The sequence below is a fragment of the Silene latifolia genome, chromosome 4 (genome assembly GCF_048544455.1).
Source record: "Silene latifolia isolate original U9 population chromosome 4, ASM4854445v1, whole genome shotgun sequence".
Classification (NCBI taxonomy): Eukaryota; Viridiplantae; Streptophyta; class Magnoliopsida; order Caryophyllales; family Caryophyllaceae; genus Silene; species Silene latifolia.
In genome coordinates, this window is record NC_133529.1 from 4,305,044 (window position 1) to 4,322,495 (window position 17,452).

Sequence of the window (17,452 nt, forward strand, 5' to 3'; positions counted from 1 at the left end):
CTTTTGAACGACATTACAAGCGTGGTCTCTTGGTTTTCCCGGATTATTTCATTTTTTTTTTATAATATAATTTAAATTTAAGATAGACATATTCTCAATGAATTAGGAGTTAGCTTAGGTTTTTTGGGACGTATTTTCTGGTTTTTCTAAACGACAATGCAAGCGTGTGCTCTTGACTTCCCAGATTATTTCCTTTTTTTTTTTTATATTAATTTAAGACTGGTTAAATATCACATCATATCAATTCTATTACCCCCTCTGTTTTTTTTTATATTTGTGACATTTTTGTTTTTCCACTTTATATATACTATCAACTTTTTTCTTTTACAAAATATATTTGTTTTAAAATTAGAAAGAACTAGTGTTCAAGCCCGGGCGTTGCCCGGGTCGTTTCGCTACATAGGCTTTTGATAATTAACATGACGTATTTGTTAAACACTCTAATATTGTTTACAAATACTTGTATAAGGCGACGTCTTGTATTTAAATCCAAAAAAAGAGGAGAAACTTATAGAATTCAAAAGATCTTTGCCTAATACCCATTTACCTCAATGAAGGTAAATAATAGACATAAAACTAATACTAATAAGAAAAATTAAAGGTTTCTTACCGTGTGCATTGGTCAATGGGTGTGCTTGGTATTACAAATCTAAATAAGTAAATTTCCAAGGTTCTTGTCTATATATCCGTCTATGGTAAACTACTAAAGATTGAGTCATTAGTCGCAAGTTCGCAACAATAATTAGTTTCATAATTTTAAATTAAGATTTTAAATTATAATAATTGAGATTGCTTATAATTGTGAAATCTCTAATATACAGAGTAGCTCAAAATAGTTTACAACAATTGTTGTAATCTCTAATATAGTTTGAAGTAGTTTACAATTGTTGGAGTTTCTATATCTCGCAAAATTGTGTACAATTGACTTGGTGAACACTCATGGCTAAGATGTGTAATCAGCAATCCAAATCATCATATAATTGTCTAACTAAAATATATAACCAAATAATGTATAAAAGAGTTTATTATGTGTTTTTGAATAAACCATTAGGCTTTGATACGTCTAATTTGTTTACATATATACACACATACACATGTTGTAGAGTTTGATATGACATAGTTTTATAAACTTTTAATAATAGTAATTAATATTTAAATAATACTATCCTTTATTTAGACTTTATATTTTAAAATTAATTTACACTTCTCACCATTTGTTAAAATAATAATTTATGTTTCTTATTTTCTATTTGATAAGATTATAGGGGGAGGGGGGGAATTGCATAAGAGGGGAATTGTATTTAAATAATTGTATTATAGAGGGGAATTGATAAATCTTATGATAAGAAATAAGAATACATGTATTTATAGTACCAAAACTCGAACCCTAATATTCTAAATCCTAGACGATATAGTCGGCGGCCCTAGCTAATGGGCCTAATATCCTAATACTATTCGATTTCTTTTAAGTAGTTTACAATATTTAATATCTTATATATTACTCTATCTCTTATTTCACTTATTAATTAATTTATTAAAATAACTTCTGTAATTATCATCATTAAGATAAAGATTGAAGACGTCTCGCAGAAGACCTGTATAATAACTCCAAATAAATTTAAAAATTGTATTTAGTACACTTCCTGATTAATGAAGTTTTGCTTTGAATATCAACGTGTAGAAGCCAATTAGCTAGAATTCATAGTACATCAGTACTCCGTACAATCTAAGCATCCATATTTTTCTTCCTCAGTAAGTTTTCCAATATGACTACAATTTCATGCAAATAACAAATAAATGACGGAGTATGTATGACAGTAGGATTTATGGCTTTGATGAATCTCTTAACCCTTGCATGCTTTGCGTAAAAAAGGTAGTAGCTAATGATATATGTTTACATGCCAAATTCCTTATAAGTCCTAACAATCAATAAGAGACAATTTTTCCCCAGAAATTGTAAACTAATACTCCCTCCATTTTTCTGTTTTCTTCCCATATCTCTAATATAGAACCATTTTATCTCAAATAAATAATACAACTCACATTAACATGCTTAAAAAACATTACATAAAAAATATGATACAAAGTAATAATATAATATACTCGCGTACATACATTCATCGTTTTCATCCTTGGAATAATTACTTAACATGTATAGTCTCATTGCCTTGCTATACTGTATTTAGATTCTTTCATAACCTATCCCAAATCACATGTTATAAAACTAAGCTAACATTGTCATTCCTCTAAAATTCAAACCAAAAGGTAATAAACAAAAGTGAAACCAAAATCAAGATATATAATTTGTTTCATGCATCTAAGTTGATGTACACATACTATACAAAGCTTGTTCTACACCAAAATTTATACTACAAATTATAAACTGTACGATCATATTATATGCTAAGCACATCTTTTATTTCCATGCATCTCTAAATGAGGTGCTTAACATACTAATACGGAGATTGGCTCTTCAATTTGAATATTTTGTAATGGGAAGTGAATCATCGTAGAGTGAGTGTCCTCTTGCTTTCTTTTCGGCCCTGTACCCCTGAAACAGATCAGCCTTCACTAATCAAACAATACGTAATCACCAAAATATATACAATCAAATAATATCCTAGAAAATAAAGTAAATTTCATCCAACATACATCAAGAAATAGGAAATAAAAACAAAACTAAGAAAGAAATAAGATGCAAGTAATCGAAGTTTGACTTCCATAGTTTGTACGTAGTATATGAAGCTTTTTATATACTCAATACTTCATAAGGGTAAATACTTGTTTGAATTTGTGTAAAACTCTTTTTGCAATCTGATAAGCGGGCTTTGTCGCACTCCCCCGATCAAACAAATAACTCAACTAATGTAGTAGGGTAGTCGAGGTCGAATCCACAGGGAGCATGGGTGATTACTAATTGTCTATATTCTTATGCTTAGCTAAGTCGGAAATATTTGGATGAGGTTTAAAACTAAACAACTAAACTAAATAAAATGAAATGCAAATTAACTAAAGATGATAAATGAGTAAGAAAGGAATAAAGTTATAGGTCAAATGATTAAAAAGGCCTAGAACTCGGTTCTCCCACAACAATTCGTAATTCCACATATTAATTCCCTAGGCTAATCACTCGGGTAGACAAGCAAGGAGGAGATGGCTCTAATTCGCCTAAGACCCCCCTCTCGGGTTCGAAGTAGGACACTAGCACTACCCACCAACCCCCCTCTCGGGTTCGAAGGTAAGAATCCCTAACTCAACACTCAACTACCCCAAAATCATGCACAATTCCAAGGAGGTCAAGAACTTGGTCAAGGTCATTAAGCCCCCATCGTATTCCTGGTCATCCCACTCCCTCTCTCGAGGGTCGATTTCAAACGCTAATTTAGAGGTGCCCTACCCGGTTCTCCCTTTCGGTCTCAACCAAGGTTAGCAATAGGGTCGAATTCCGGGTATCCAAATCACAACCTAACCAACTCTCGTTGGTGGACAAGGGTCATAAATCGACACTACCCAAAAATCAATCCATAAACCCAAATCAATCCTCTAAACTACCCTCACCAATTTCCCCAAATAATTAGCCTTTATGAGATTCAATTAGTGAAATTACTCATATTGGGTCAAACCGAGTCCTAGTGGAAGACTACTCACTAATCATGTTCCTAATTGCAAGAGAAACAACAAAGATGGAAACTTTATGCATAATCATGATGGAAGTACAAATTCTATTACTAATCATGCAACAATCCAACTTAAATTATAAGGAAAGACAATTTAATTCAAGAAACAATGAAGATTAAACTAAAGACACAAACTTTAACTCAATAAACACAAAGACTCAATCTTTAACATGAGAAATCAAAGATTCAATCTTGTAAACAACAATGGTGAGAAGAGAAAAGATGAACAAGAGAGAGAATAACAACAATCTAACATAAACAATTAAGATTAAACTTGAAAGAAAAATAAATGTAAACAAATGAAATTAGGAAGAGAAATTATACCAACTCAATAGCAAAGAAAGGAACTTGGATTGAAATATGGAAGGATTCTTCAATTCCCCAAATACAACCCAAAATTACTAATTGTAAACTAATGAAAAGAGAAGAACTTGAATGAACAAAAGAAGAATTAAACTAATAATTAAAGAAAGATAACAACTTTTTATTGAATGAAAATAAGAGAGGAAATATGAGGGTTTTACAATATTGAGAGAGAATAAGATGAACTAGTCTAATTTAATTCTAAGGTAAAGTAATGAGTAGTTGCTCATAATGTGGTAGCTAATGTAAGTAAAGGGGTAGTCTTTTTATACTAATTACTACTAATAATTATGACACTAATAATAATAATAATAATAATAATAATAATAATAATAATGACTCTAATCCTAACTACCAAACTCATCGACACAAATTACATCCCAGACAAATCAATTCAAAAACAAAAGAAAAAGGAAAAAGGGGAAGGGAAACACGAGTAAAACGCAGCAGAGGTGCTTTGCCGGTCCACCGGCGGCCGGGCTTGATGCCGGCAGCGAGGCCATTGAAGAAAGAGCAGAAAAGGGATGGGTGTGCGTTATGCCGGCCTGTCGGCAGCCGGGGCACCGGCATAGAGCACAAAATTGATGCGAGATTGTTGATTGTGGTGCGTTTTGCCGGCTAGACGGCTGCCGGTCCCTATACCGGTAGCGAGGCCATCACAAAAAGGAGGAAAAATGGGTGTGTTATGCCGGTAGGGGATGTCGACTGCCGGGGCACCGGCATGGAGCACAAAGCTTCATAAAAGCTCGGTTTCGATTCCGAGTTCGAATCTGATTATGCATTGGAGATGGTGGGGTTGGAATTGGGCTGTTCCATGGTGATGGAGGCGATGTCGGGTTTGGTCGTGGGAGATGAATGGTGATGAAGGGATGGAGGTTGAAGGTGGTTATTAATGGTGATGTAAATGGTTAATGGTGGAATGATGGTGAGCTGAAATGGCGATGTTGGTGACGGGTTTGAAGGCGAAGGACGCATGGGACAACAATGGTGATATTCGAAAATGGCGGTGGTGATGTCGAGCTTCTGGACTGGTGGTGCAGGGGATGGTTAAATGATGGAGTCGCAGTGGTAAATTGCAGCTGGTTGTGGTTTGAGTAATGGTGTTGGTGTGAGACGAGTTGAATTGAGAGGAGATTTGAATGAATGGAGGTTGAAGATGATATGCAGGTTTGGTGCAGCAAGGAGGTGTAGGCAGAGGTGAATGGTGGTGTATGCGAGACGGAGCAGGTGACGGGTCTGAGGTGAGCTCACGGTGGATTTCTGGGTTGATAATTAAGCAGGGGAGGATGAATGGGTGGCCGGAGATGTTGTTGTTGGTTTAATGGAGTTGTTGAGTTTAATGATGGTGGATGTTGCGTGTTGTTGATGATGAAGCAAAGTGTTGGAGTTGACTTTGTCAAATGGTCAGCTTTGACCATTTCTTTTGTTTTCATTTGATTTACACGCTTTGCTCCATGACCCGTCTCACTCCTCGATTTCCGTTCCCTTTAATTCTTACTCGAATCTCCACTTTATTACATCGCCTCGCCTACAAATTATAATGAAACGATATTAATGTTAATTATTAAATAAAAATCCAACTAATTAATAAATATAACCAATACGATTAATTATTATAAATTAGTAATTAAATGAGCTTATTAGACAATTAAACACACAAAATCGAGTCGGAATTAGGTATAAATGCAGGGTAAAATACGACTAAAATGCTACTTATCACAATCCTAAAGTTCAATAGCTACAGAAACATATTTAATTTTTTTTATATCTTATATTCGTATCTATGATTATTTAAATTTTAAAAACATCTAAGTAGTTTGCAAAACTTGAACACTCTATAATCTCTATATTCTTTTTATATCTTATTTCAATATTTTATAATTTAAATAAGGCTGATTAAATAATTCATATTTCACTGTTTTATAACTTAGATAATGCACAAAACTTGAACCAATGAAATCGCTTAAAAAGTTCCTCTTTTAAGTATATATATTGATTATGTAAAATGCTCTTTTTTATGATAATAATTAATGCACAAGGTTATTATAAAAAAAGTGATACTATACCTTAAATTAATGCACTAAAATAATTTCCACCGACTACCACTTTTTTACGATAAGAACCTTAAAATCTTTATAAATCTGTTTATATGAGGCCCTGTTTGGTAAAATTAGCTGAAAGCTGGAAAAAAAAAAATTTGGGTGACGAGGGAACCCGTAGCCGCTACCTTGTTGCGCACTGGATAAATTCTCGGGTGTATGTTATATCCTGCAAAACCACGTATACCAGGTAACCCACCCGAGGGTGACATGCTCGAAGTCTATTAGGCATGGACTCAAACCAAGAATGCTCCACAAAATTTTGCTCTTGGAGATGCTTGAATCTGGGTAAAAAATGTTTGACAAACTAACTGAAAAAGTAACTGATTTTTGGTAAAATGACGTAAAAGAATACAAAAATTATTTAATACGGAGTAATTATAATAAATTGTAGGGATAAAAATGGAAGATAAAATCAATTTAGGTAACTAATTTCTATAACTAGTGTAGTTCCCGTGCTATAGCACGATACTTTTTAGATTTATTTTATAAAGAGATATTATTAATTAAATTATTTGTATAAATGAAGTATACTTTTAATTTAATGTTATAATTTACTAAATATAATATTAATAAGAGGTTGAAAAAAAAGTTTACTACCATAAGAAGACATTTTAAGTTAAGTTATTTTTTTACTATTAAAAATAACACAGTAATTTTATACCGTTACATGCAACTAATTTATGACATTAATAGTACAATTATTAAGTTAGTTATATAATTTTATTAAAACGCGTATTGACCTTAAAACGAAAAGCAGTAAAAACTATTCCTCGCGAGGAAAGAGACGATTTACGAATTATTAAAATAATGTTTTCACTTTTTTATTTCTAGTAGAAAATACATAAGTGTTTTTACATCCTTCAGAAAATAGTTCATATTACTAAGACAAAATTTACATAATAAATAACCGATGATTTCTTACAAAAGAGGCAACATATAAATATAATATAAATTTAAATTTATACGAAATCAAGTTCACTCATCTAGCTTATAATATGACATGTAGAGTCCAAAATTATAGGCTATTAATAACTTTTACTTTGATAGATGAGATAGAAAAAGTGGGCTACGTATAAGGTCCACAATTTACAATCCATCAAATCATGTTGTGTTAATAGTATCCAGAAAAATAGGCCCAATTAAGAAGAAGTCTCTTTAGGCGGGAAAACTAAGAGAATTTTTATTCTCTTGTAGTAGGGGATGCTACCTATAACATTTCATTTCCAATAACTTATTTGGTCAATTAAGTTACTTGTCAAAAAATCACCAAACAGGGCCTTACTCATTATCGAAATAGAAAAACCGTATGCATAACATTTGGATTGATTAATTAAATCAGTCAAATTCTTAATCCTCAATCACATAAAATAACATAAATCATGGATCATATAACCTTGTTGCCAAAAGATTGCCTAGTACTAATATTATCCCGCACATCTCCAAAGGATGTCATCCGATCATCTGCCGTGTGCAAGAACTTGTTTTTTGTTTCGCAAGACGACGCCGTTTGGGAGAATTTCCTGCCTTCTGATTACCATGAAATAATCTCTCAATCATGTTCACCATTGCCGCAATTTACTTCCAAGAAAAACTTGTTCCTCCATCTTTGCCACAATCCGATTTTCTTAATTAATTACACCCAGGTATTTAATTTAATTACTTGTATTTCTTAATTTTTGTTTTTGTTTAAATACAGTACATTATTAATTTATTAAGAGTAGATTTAATTTCATGTTTGACTTCGCTTGGAAATTGGGTTATTCGGATTGGTTATGTTTGGATTTGTAGGGTTTGTTTGAGTCAGGCTTATCATTTGATTCGATTCGAGTTTGGTTTTGGTCATTAGTCATTAAGTTGTGTTTGGATTGAGGGATTTGGAGGGAAAAGAAAGGGAGGCAGAGTAGGGACTTAAAATACCTTGTTTGGATAGCGAATGAGGCTTGTTTGGATAGCGAATGAGGGTGAAAGGAAATGGAGGGGAGATATTTGACGGGATCCAATTTCCCTTCTCCAAGCCTAATCAAAATCTATCCACAATAGGCAAGATTTGGAGGGAATTTGTATCCAAACACCCACACTCTATTCCCCCTCCCCTTCCCTTCTCTCCCTTTCCCTTCCCTCCTTCCCCCTCCCCTCTCTTTCCCCCCACTTTTGCTATCCAAACACACCCTAACTAATCAAGTCAGTAGTTGGATTAGTACTTTATTGGCGACTGAAAAGGGACATTGGAGACTGATGTTAGTCACCAATCTACTTGTATGGCGATTGAAACGGTCGCCCATTTGGAAAAAAAAGCGATCAAACAGTGCCAATTTCTCCTAAACGGTCGCCCATTTGGAAATAAAAAAGCGATCACCTTGTAGGTCGCCAATTTCTCTTTGGCAACTGATTTCAGTCACCATTTGTAGTCACCCGTGTCCTTACTTCTTGTAGTGTTTTTTGTAGGTTAACTTTTGGGATTGTTATTGTAATTTCCTTGAAATTCTTTCTAGTAAACTTCTTTCGGAACTTTCATCTCAATCATTGTTTACCTTGATTAAAAGACCCCGACAAAGAGTAGAAAATGTAAACAAATGAATGAGACGAAGGGAGTAGAAAACAACTCTAGCCTAAACAAAAATCAAAACTTTTGAGAAAACGGCTCTAAAAAACCGTTTACTCAAACTCTTGTGTAACTGTGACCCTTGATTTAGATGGACAAGTTTTTTTAGTGAGACGGTCTTTTGTGAATTTGGTATTATACCTTTCCATTTAACTAGGAAATCAGCTATTTATCGTAGTAAGAGTAGTGTTTAGACTTGACAAAACCAAGCCGACTCTAATGACCTGTTTGCCAGCCAGTTGGATCAGCTCAAAATGAATTTTATGTGTTGGTCTTTTAGGGTGTGTTTGGATTGAGGGGTTTGGAGGAAAAAGAAAGGGAGGGAGAGTAAGGGATATAAAATTCCTTGTTTGGATAGCAAATAAGGGTGGAGGGAAATGAAGGGGGAGAGATTTGGAGAGATCCATTTTCCCTCCTCCAAGACAAATCAAAATCTCTCCATAATAGTCAAGATTTGGAAGGAAATTGTATCCAAACACTCACTCCCCATTCGCCCTCCCCTTACCTCCCTTTCTCTTCCCTCGTTCCCCCTCCCCTCCCTTCCCCTCCACTTTTGCTATCCAAACACACCCTTAGGGTGTGTTTGGATACCATTTTAGGAGGGAAAGGGAGGGGAGGGGGAGTGAGGGGAAGGAAAGGTAGGGGAGGGGAGGGGAGGGGAGGGGAGGGAAAATAAATTATGGTTGTTTGGATAACAAAAATGATGAGAGGGTGATGGAAGGGGAGGAAGAGGGAGATGGTAGAGTGGATGGAGAATGATGATGAAATGAGAGTAAAAAAAAAGTGTTCCTTCCAAATCTTGCCAATGATGGAAAGATTTTAGTTTGGTCTAAAGGAGAGAAATTAAATCCTCTCATTCCCCTCCCCTTCCATTTCTCTCCTTCCATATATTGTAACCAAACAAAGGAAATTAAACCCCTCCTTTTCCTTCCCCTCCCTTTCCCTCTAATTCTCTCAATCCAAACACACCCTTAGGGTGTTTTTGGATTGAGTGATTTGGAGGGAAAAGAAAGGAAGGGAGAGCATGGATAGCAAATGAAGGTTGAGGGAAATGGAGGGGAAGAGATTTGGAGAGATCAAATTTCCCTCCTCCAAGTCTAATCAAAATCTCTCCACAATAGGCAAGATTGAAGGGAAATTGTATCCAAACAATCACACTCCATTCCCCCTCCCCTTCCCTTCTCTCCTTTTCCCTTCCCTCCTTCCCCCTCCCCTCCCTTTCCCTCCACTTTTGCTATCCAAACACACCCTTAGGGTGTATTTGGATTGAGGGATATGGAGGGAGAGGGAGGGAATTGGAAGGATGAAAAATTCATTGGTTGGTTAGCAAAATTAAGGTAAACGGATTTGGAGGGGAGGGAAAATGGATCCCTCCATTTCCCTCCTACAAGGCAAATTATTTTCCCACCAACGTATAGGTAAGATTTGGAGGGAAAATCAACTCCTCCATTCTCCCTCCCCTCCTCTTCCTTTCCCTTCCCTCCTTCCCCCTCCCCTCCCTTTCCCTCTTTCTTTTCCTATCCAAACACACCCTTAGTAATCTTAACATTAGGTTGTCTCTATGAAAATTTTTATTACTTGATAAAAATACTAGTAGTGTACTGTTTCAGTAATCTCACAACAATGCATACCTCAAATTTCTTTGCGGTTTTACCACGGTCTAGACCTGGCCACGGGTCAGGTAATTGAGGCCAAGCCGAACTCTTCTGGCCAGGCATTGAACTGCCCTTCTGATGGGACGGGTTGCAGGGTCGGGGAGGGCTGTCCCAGGCGTGGCCCTATCTTTTTTTTATTTTTATTTTTTTTACGGGCAGACCCAACTTTCAGGTCCCTGTCTCACCGGTCGAGCTGCAAAAGCATGGACCCGATCGCACGAGTTGACCAGCCGCTGGCTTGTGCAGTTGACCATATCTACCACAATCACTGGTTGGCTTAGTTGTGGCCCTATTGCGGCCCGTCATACCTAATGTTACTCCGTATATGTTTAATTTGTGTTGCATAATGTAGATCTTCGCTTTGGATAAATGGGGAGGGAAGAAATGCTTCACACTTGGAGCAAGAGCGCTAGAAATTGCATGGGGTAAAGGAGACACACCTTTTCACTGGGACTTCGAATCAATGCCTGAATCTAGGTACTTCTCTACGGTTTTCTAACGTTTGCCCTTAAATAACTTATTAAAATGGTTGCATTTTCCTATATTCTGAGGTGGCAGTCATTTGAACAATTTTCAACGCCTTCTAGTACACGAAAAAGCCGTAATAAAAATCTTAGAAACGACCTCTTTATATTTTACTGTTAATGTTTTCTTTATCTTGTCATTAGCGAGAACCTAAGAAACAATTGCTAATGTTATTGTCGATGTATATGTTATATTGGTAGGTTCGCTCAGGTTGCCGTGCTCTATCAAGTGTGTTGGTTAGAAGTAAAGGGAAAATTGCATGCCAAGATGCTCTCTCCGCACACAACCTATGGCGCATATTTTGTGTTCAAGGTGCCACCTAACAACAATTATGGCTTAGAAATCCCAGTGAACACAGCGGTGTTGGAGGTGGATGAAGACGATGAAGGACCGCCTAGAAATATGAGTCACGACATGACTGTTAAGTGCTACTATCTGGATCCAACAACATCAACAGCGCGTTTTGAAAGAGAAAAAGGAGCCCTTGAAAAGATGCCATTAGACAGGGGAGACGGATGGATGGAGGTGGACATGGGAAGATATCGTGTTGGTGACATTGACGGTATTAGTGAAAGGGCTGTGATTGAGATGACTTTGTGGGAGGTTAAAGACGGTAATATAAAGGAAGGTCTAATTGTTCATAGCATTGATCTTCGTCCTCTTGATTAGTTTACTCAACTATTTTGCCATGCTTTTGTCTCTAGACGTCCCTTCAGGGATATCGGAGGAACATCTGATATAATAGGAACGGTAGTTGGGGTCAGATATATTCTTGTACTGTTTCTTTGAGATAGTTATGAATCGTTTGATGCAATTCCAAGCCAGGTATTTATCCATACGAAGTATTTGTTTGTTAAATAACTAATTTTCATTTTTGATGGCACTATTCCGTCACAAGCTTGTGACCTCTTACAAAGAGCAAGTAGGAGCGCAAGTGGGAGGACAGGTAGGAGGAGGGATGTGAGAGGTCACAAGCCTCTGACCGTTACAATCGAGACTGTCCCTTGTTAAATTTAGGAGGGTAATTATTCCCTCCCTCATGGTCAGATAAAATCTTAATTAAGGAATTGAACTTCAAGAGTGTGTCCTGCTCTTTATGTTTGGTAAAGGCTACTCATACTCATAGTACGACTCCCTACATTTCGTTAGATCATTAGACTCGGGTGTGGTGCATTCATGTCGATAACGATTGCCGATATTGTATCTACCGACATTGTATAGTATGGACTCACTACATTTCGTTAGATTAACAGGTTAAATAGATGGATGAAACAAAAAGCAGAATATCTAGGGAATGACAAACTCTTATGATCTTATCGTATTCACCCATGTAAAAGTAGTATATGTCTCATTCTACACTCAAGACTGATATGATTGTCTGACACGGTAAATCTCATTTGATTTCAACCCAACTACATTCCGCATGACTATACTTAAATTAATTTTACTTCAACTTCATCAATTCAATTCACCTCCATCCAACCGAAAAGAAAGAATATCTTTACCGAGCTAATAAAAACCTTTCCAAGAGTATTTCCTAGTTCCTACTTTCTACGTTGCGTAGACTTCATAACTTAATCAACCCCTCAGTTGTAAACGTGGCAAAAGCAACCCGACCCGAAAAAGCTGCCCGAGACCCGAAGTAACCCGAACTACATCACCCGAATGTGACCCGAAAACCCGAAATGATCCAACCCGATCCGAACATGACCCAAGCTTTCTTGACCCGAACTGGCCCGACCCGAAAATGACCCGATCCGAAACCACCAAACCCAAAAATACCTGAAAAAATATAACTCTAATTGAACCGAAAAGACTTGAAATGACTAATTCTTTATTATTCATTGACCTGAAAATGATCTGACCCGAAACAACCCGACCCACTTGACCTGAAATTCACCCGACCAACAAACCCGAAATGACCCGTCCTGACTCGAGTTAACCCAAAATCAATGAGAAACCAGAACTGAGCCGGCCCAAACCCGACCCGTTTACAGGTCTCAGTCGTTTCTAAAATATTTCTCAAAACCCACAAAAAACCATCCAACAAGTCAACCACAATCACACATTCCCCCTCCCCCTTTCTGCCGGCCGATCTTGATCATTCCTTCATCCAACGGTCCTTCTCTTTTTCTTCTAAAAAAACTTTTTTTTTTTTTATTGTAAACCGGGGATATCCACTATTGACAACTTGGTATATAACTATACAAGTAAACACCAGAATTTGTGTTTTCTTAGAGGGTACTAACGTAATTTTTTTCGTCAACACGTATCTTCCTCGTATTCCGTGTCCAGAAAAAGTGTTGATGGGGCATATTCTGCACCGCTGACCAAGTCAACATATTGAGCAAGGTCAAAGACGACCACAGCAAGTCAACGACTTAGACAGCCTAGCCGATGCAACCCATCGGCCTGTCAGCCTGGGTCGCGGCATGGCAACCTGCCAGCCGGGACACATACCCGCGTACTCATATCCAAGAACCCTCGGCGGTGAGTCAACAGGGCCCGCCGGCCTGCCATAGGTCCCTCGGCCGAGGGGTAGATCAGTCTTTCCACCTGCTAGCCACTTGGCCACTTGGCCACTACGTGACAAAAGGTGAAAGTCTATAAATACTCCTCAACCTTCATTGAGGAAAGGATCCACAATTTAACCTAAGAATCACTATTCATCTGATATTATCTTCCTTATATCTCTACAATATACATTTAGTCAAGTAACAACAACTTATCCCATAAGCTTACTGACTTGAGCGTCGGAGTGAGTTCGCTCGGCCCCAAGCCGAGCCCTCAGTTTGTTCATCGTTTCAGGAGACCGAAAGGAGGATTCAAGCAAAGACGTCATTCTACGAGCTACGAGTGGTAACAAATATCTGCTCTGGAATTACACCCGGAACAATTGGCGCCGTCTGTGGGAAACGCTACTAGAAGCTAGTCACATTCATTCCCAAACAAAAAAAAATAAAAATAAAAACCCACCCAAAAAGCTAAGAGGATGTCGAAACAACAAGACGCCGTCGTGACCGACGAAACCGCACTCTACCAAGATGATACCTTCAACAATTCTGGAGTCGTGCAGCCCTCCACCGGCGGAGTAATCCAACCGGAGTTCGGGATGCCAATAATACCAGACACGCCGTTGCCCGCCAACCAGGTCACCATCATGGGACATGTGGTTGACGTAGCAAAACTGAAAATGCTCCTAGACCTAATTGGTAATACGCCTGCTCACACTGTCACGCCAACAAGAGCGGCGGAAACCGTCCAGGAGACCAGGGCCCCATTTCGGGCCCTAACACTGATGTATGTCTCGGACCGGGGGGAAGCGCATAAGCTCGTCTCCAAGGACGAGAAGGACGAAGTGGTCAACGTCCAGATAGCTGCCAGAGGATGCAACATGCAATCCCTCAAAGTGGCAAAGAAATCAGAGAAAGGGAAAAGTCCATCCTTACAACAGGAGGGCGACCTCATGGATGCGATTGGTGGCTGACTGGGAAGGTGTGCCTTTGATGAGCCATTAGGACGCTGCTGATCTCATGGAAAACTTTATGTAGCGGCGGAGGTGTCCAAAACAGCTGTGGGCACCCCGACGCATGTTTTTATCTAATGAAAAATCGTCCAAGTCTTCCATCAAAATGTTCATTTTCCCCATAGTCACTAGAAAGCAGCAGACGCCGGCTCACGCTGTCATACCGACAAGGGCGGCAGTCTCTATCAGTAAATAGGCGCCGTCGCAGTCACCCCAAGTAGTAGACGCCACGGCAGTCACCCCAAGAGGTTTGACGCCGTCGCAGTCACTCCAAGTGGTAGACGCCACGGCAGTCTCCATCAAGAAGTAGGCGCCGTCGCAGTCACCCCAAGTAGTAGACGCCACGGCAGTCACCCCAAGAGGTTTGACGCCGTCGCAGTCACTCCAAGTGGTAGACGCCACGGCAGTCTCCATCAAGAAGTAGGCGCCGTCGCAGTCACCCCAAGTAGTAGACGCCACGGCAGTCACCCCAAGAGGTTTGACGTCGTCGCAGTCACTCCAAGTGGTAGACGCCACGACAGTCACCCCAAGAGGTTTGACGCCGTCGCAGTCACTCCAAGTGGTAGACGCCACGGCAGTCGCTGACAAGAAATAGACACCGCGACGGTCACGACCAGCGCAGTTGACACTCGCTGAAGCGATCAAAACGCCTCGGAAGCGTTAAACACAATTGAGATACGCACTCTAGACTGCCTCGGCCAAGCCGAGGCGGAAACAAAAAGACGCTCAATTAATAACGTAAGAAGACAACCCCGACGAAGACGAAAAAAAAAAAAAAAAAAAAAAAAAAAAAAAAAAACCTCGGCCAAGCCAGAGGCAAAGTAAAAACGCTAAAGTACAGTTGGGACGCTCAAATACTAGCGCAAGAAAAAGAAGTGAGGTAAAAACCTCGGCCAAGCCGGAGGAAGAAGAAACGAACTCTTATTAAGAGTAATAATAACAGTTACAAGCAAGGAGAATGCGACGACGGCCGTCCCCCGTTGGGATAAGCCTAAACACAACCTACCAAGAGTTTTACAACAAAACAAGGGAAAGAAAAACAAAAAGTTACAAGTATGTCTCCCTATGTCTCATATCGCTTGCCATCGTAGCGGTAGCAAAGATCTTCTTCGATGGGCAACCCAAATAGTTTTCCTAGCGACCTCAGCTTTAGCAGCCTCAGCCTTAGCCTCGGCAGCCTCAGCTTCCCTCATTCTCTTGGCTTCCTCATTGGCCGTCTTAGCCTTCTCAGCAAGGGCTGCTTCCTCCGCGGCCGCCTCTTTCTCTATCTTCACCCTCACCGCCTCCTTGGCCTTCTCCGCCACGGCCTCCTCCTTAGTTTCGAGCTTGTCGTCAAAAAGCTCGTTAAATTTGCTCCACGGAAAGGAACCATCAAGAGGGAAGAGCTCCCCAATCACTTCCCCGGCGGCTTCTTCGCCGGATCCCGATTCGGCGCACATGCTAGGGAGCATGACGGTTTGGAGCATCTCAATGTCATCCTCCTTTTGTCTGATGATGGCCTCCTTGCTCCGAATCACCTTCCCCTGGATCTGAAACCGGTCCCTGAATTCATTCCTCTGCTGGAAATAAAGGTCGGCGTGCCTCTGAACAAGGTCACACTTCGCCAGCAGCTTTGCAACTTCGGCCGCAGCAGCCTCGGCCTTGGCTCTCTCAAAGAAGGACCTCCTTCTCGGCGTCCTCCCCGAGTTTTCTCTCGCCCAAGAGCGCTTTCTCAAAGCATCCCCCTAAGCCTCTCGCTCATTGAGGAGATCCAACTTCGCCTTCACGGCCACCTTCTTAGTGGCATTAAGCTCAAAAGCGGATTGAGCCACGGCCTTCTCCTGCTCTATAATACGAGCACCGGCCGCCTCGTTCCACCTCGCCGACCTCTCGATCAACCTCGCGCTTTCCGCTACAAGTCGGGAAGGGAACCCTTCTCGGGATGAAGAGTCGGTGGTGACGTTTGGTCACCGACTTGCGATCGGGGGGGAAGCCTTCGGGATGAAGAGTCAAGGGCGACGTTATGATCACTTGCCGCGCGGGATTCTCCTCCACTTGTCGCTCAATAAGAGTGACGGCCGACAATGCCGGCCGATCTACAAAATTTAACGAAAGCATCAGTATCAGTATGCATAGGCATGCCGTAGAGCCTCTGTCATCGCTAGCGCTAATGAACGGCAGCGCCTAGTCCGAGCATCAGATAGACCGATACCATGCTTAGCCTCTTGGCGGCGGACGCATTTCCTCGCCAACAGCCCGGAAGCAACGGCAGCGGTAAAGGCGTCTCCTTTCTCTTACGAACAAGGGGAGACCCCTCCTCATCGGAGGCCTCCCCATTGGTGATATCAACGATCTCCACCGTCTCCTTCCGAACAGGGGGGATGGGAGGTGGAACCGAGGTCGACGCCATCGCCGCCGAAGGCTTTGTTTTTCGCGTATGGCGCGGCATGTTGCTAACAACCTTCGCCACGGGCCTCCACCGCATTCAAGCTTTTCTTGCCGATCCATGAGATCATTCGGCGACGTCCGGCGGTCATGGGTTAGAGCCTTGGGATGCAAGTTAGAAACGGTTTTATCTTTGTGCAGCCCCATTCTCCGGAGGATATCCTCAGACAAATCCGGTCCAAAGTGGTCTGCGAAGGAAACAAAGCAAGAGTTAAGTAGAAGAAATAAATCGAAGTTCGAAAAACAGGAACATTGAGAACGGTGATGGGCCTCACACCGACCCCACTCACCCTGTGCTAGGGCCGGTATGAGGCCGACATGACAGAGCGGCTCATCCTGAAGAATTATCTGCGTTGGGGGAATCCATCTTTTCGGCACCCCACTCTTGTCCGCCTCAAAAAGCCTCATCGCCAGCTTCTCATCCTCTTTAAGAAGGACCTTTCTTTGGCATCCATCTTGAGCTTTTTCCGGTGACCCATCCGTCATGCTCCGCTTTAGTCTCACACCGCAAGTTAACTTGGTCTTTGAAAGCACGGGGCAAGCGGATAGTCATCCAAGCACCTTAACGTACACCCACC

General features: G+C 40.3%; 1 protein-coding gene across 1 annotated transcript; it reads left to right on the top strand.

The window, feature by feature from the left end:
* The first annotated feature begins 7,430 nt into the window (after positions 1–7,430).
* Positions 7,431–11,760, top strand: LOC141652633 (putative F-box protein PP2-B12). The gene is made up of 3 exons (XM_074460178.1): positions 7,431–7,785; positions 10,752–10,876; positions 11,125–11,760. Exons 1-3 carry the CDS (start codon positions 7,522–7,524, stop codon positions 11,591–11,593), a joined length of 858 nt encoding a protein of 285 aa, XP_074316279.1. The 5' UTR covers positions 7,431–7,521; the 3' UTR covers positions 11,594–11,760.
* The last annotated feature ends 5,692 nt before the right edge of the window (positions 11,761–17,452 follow it).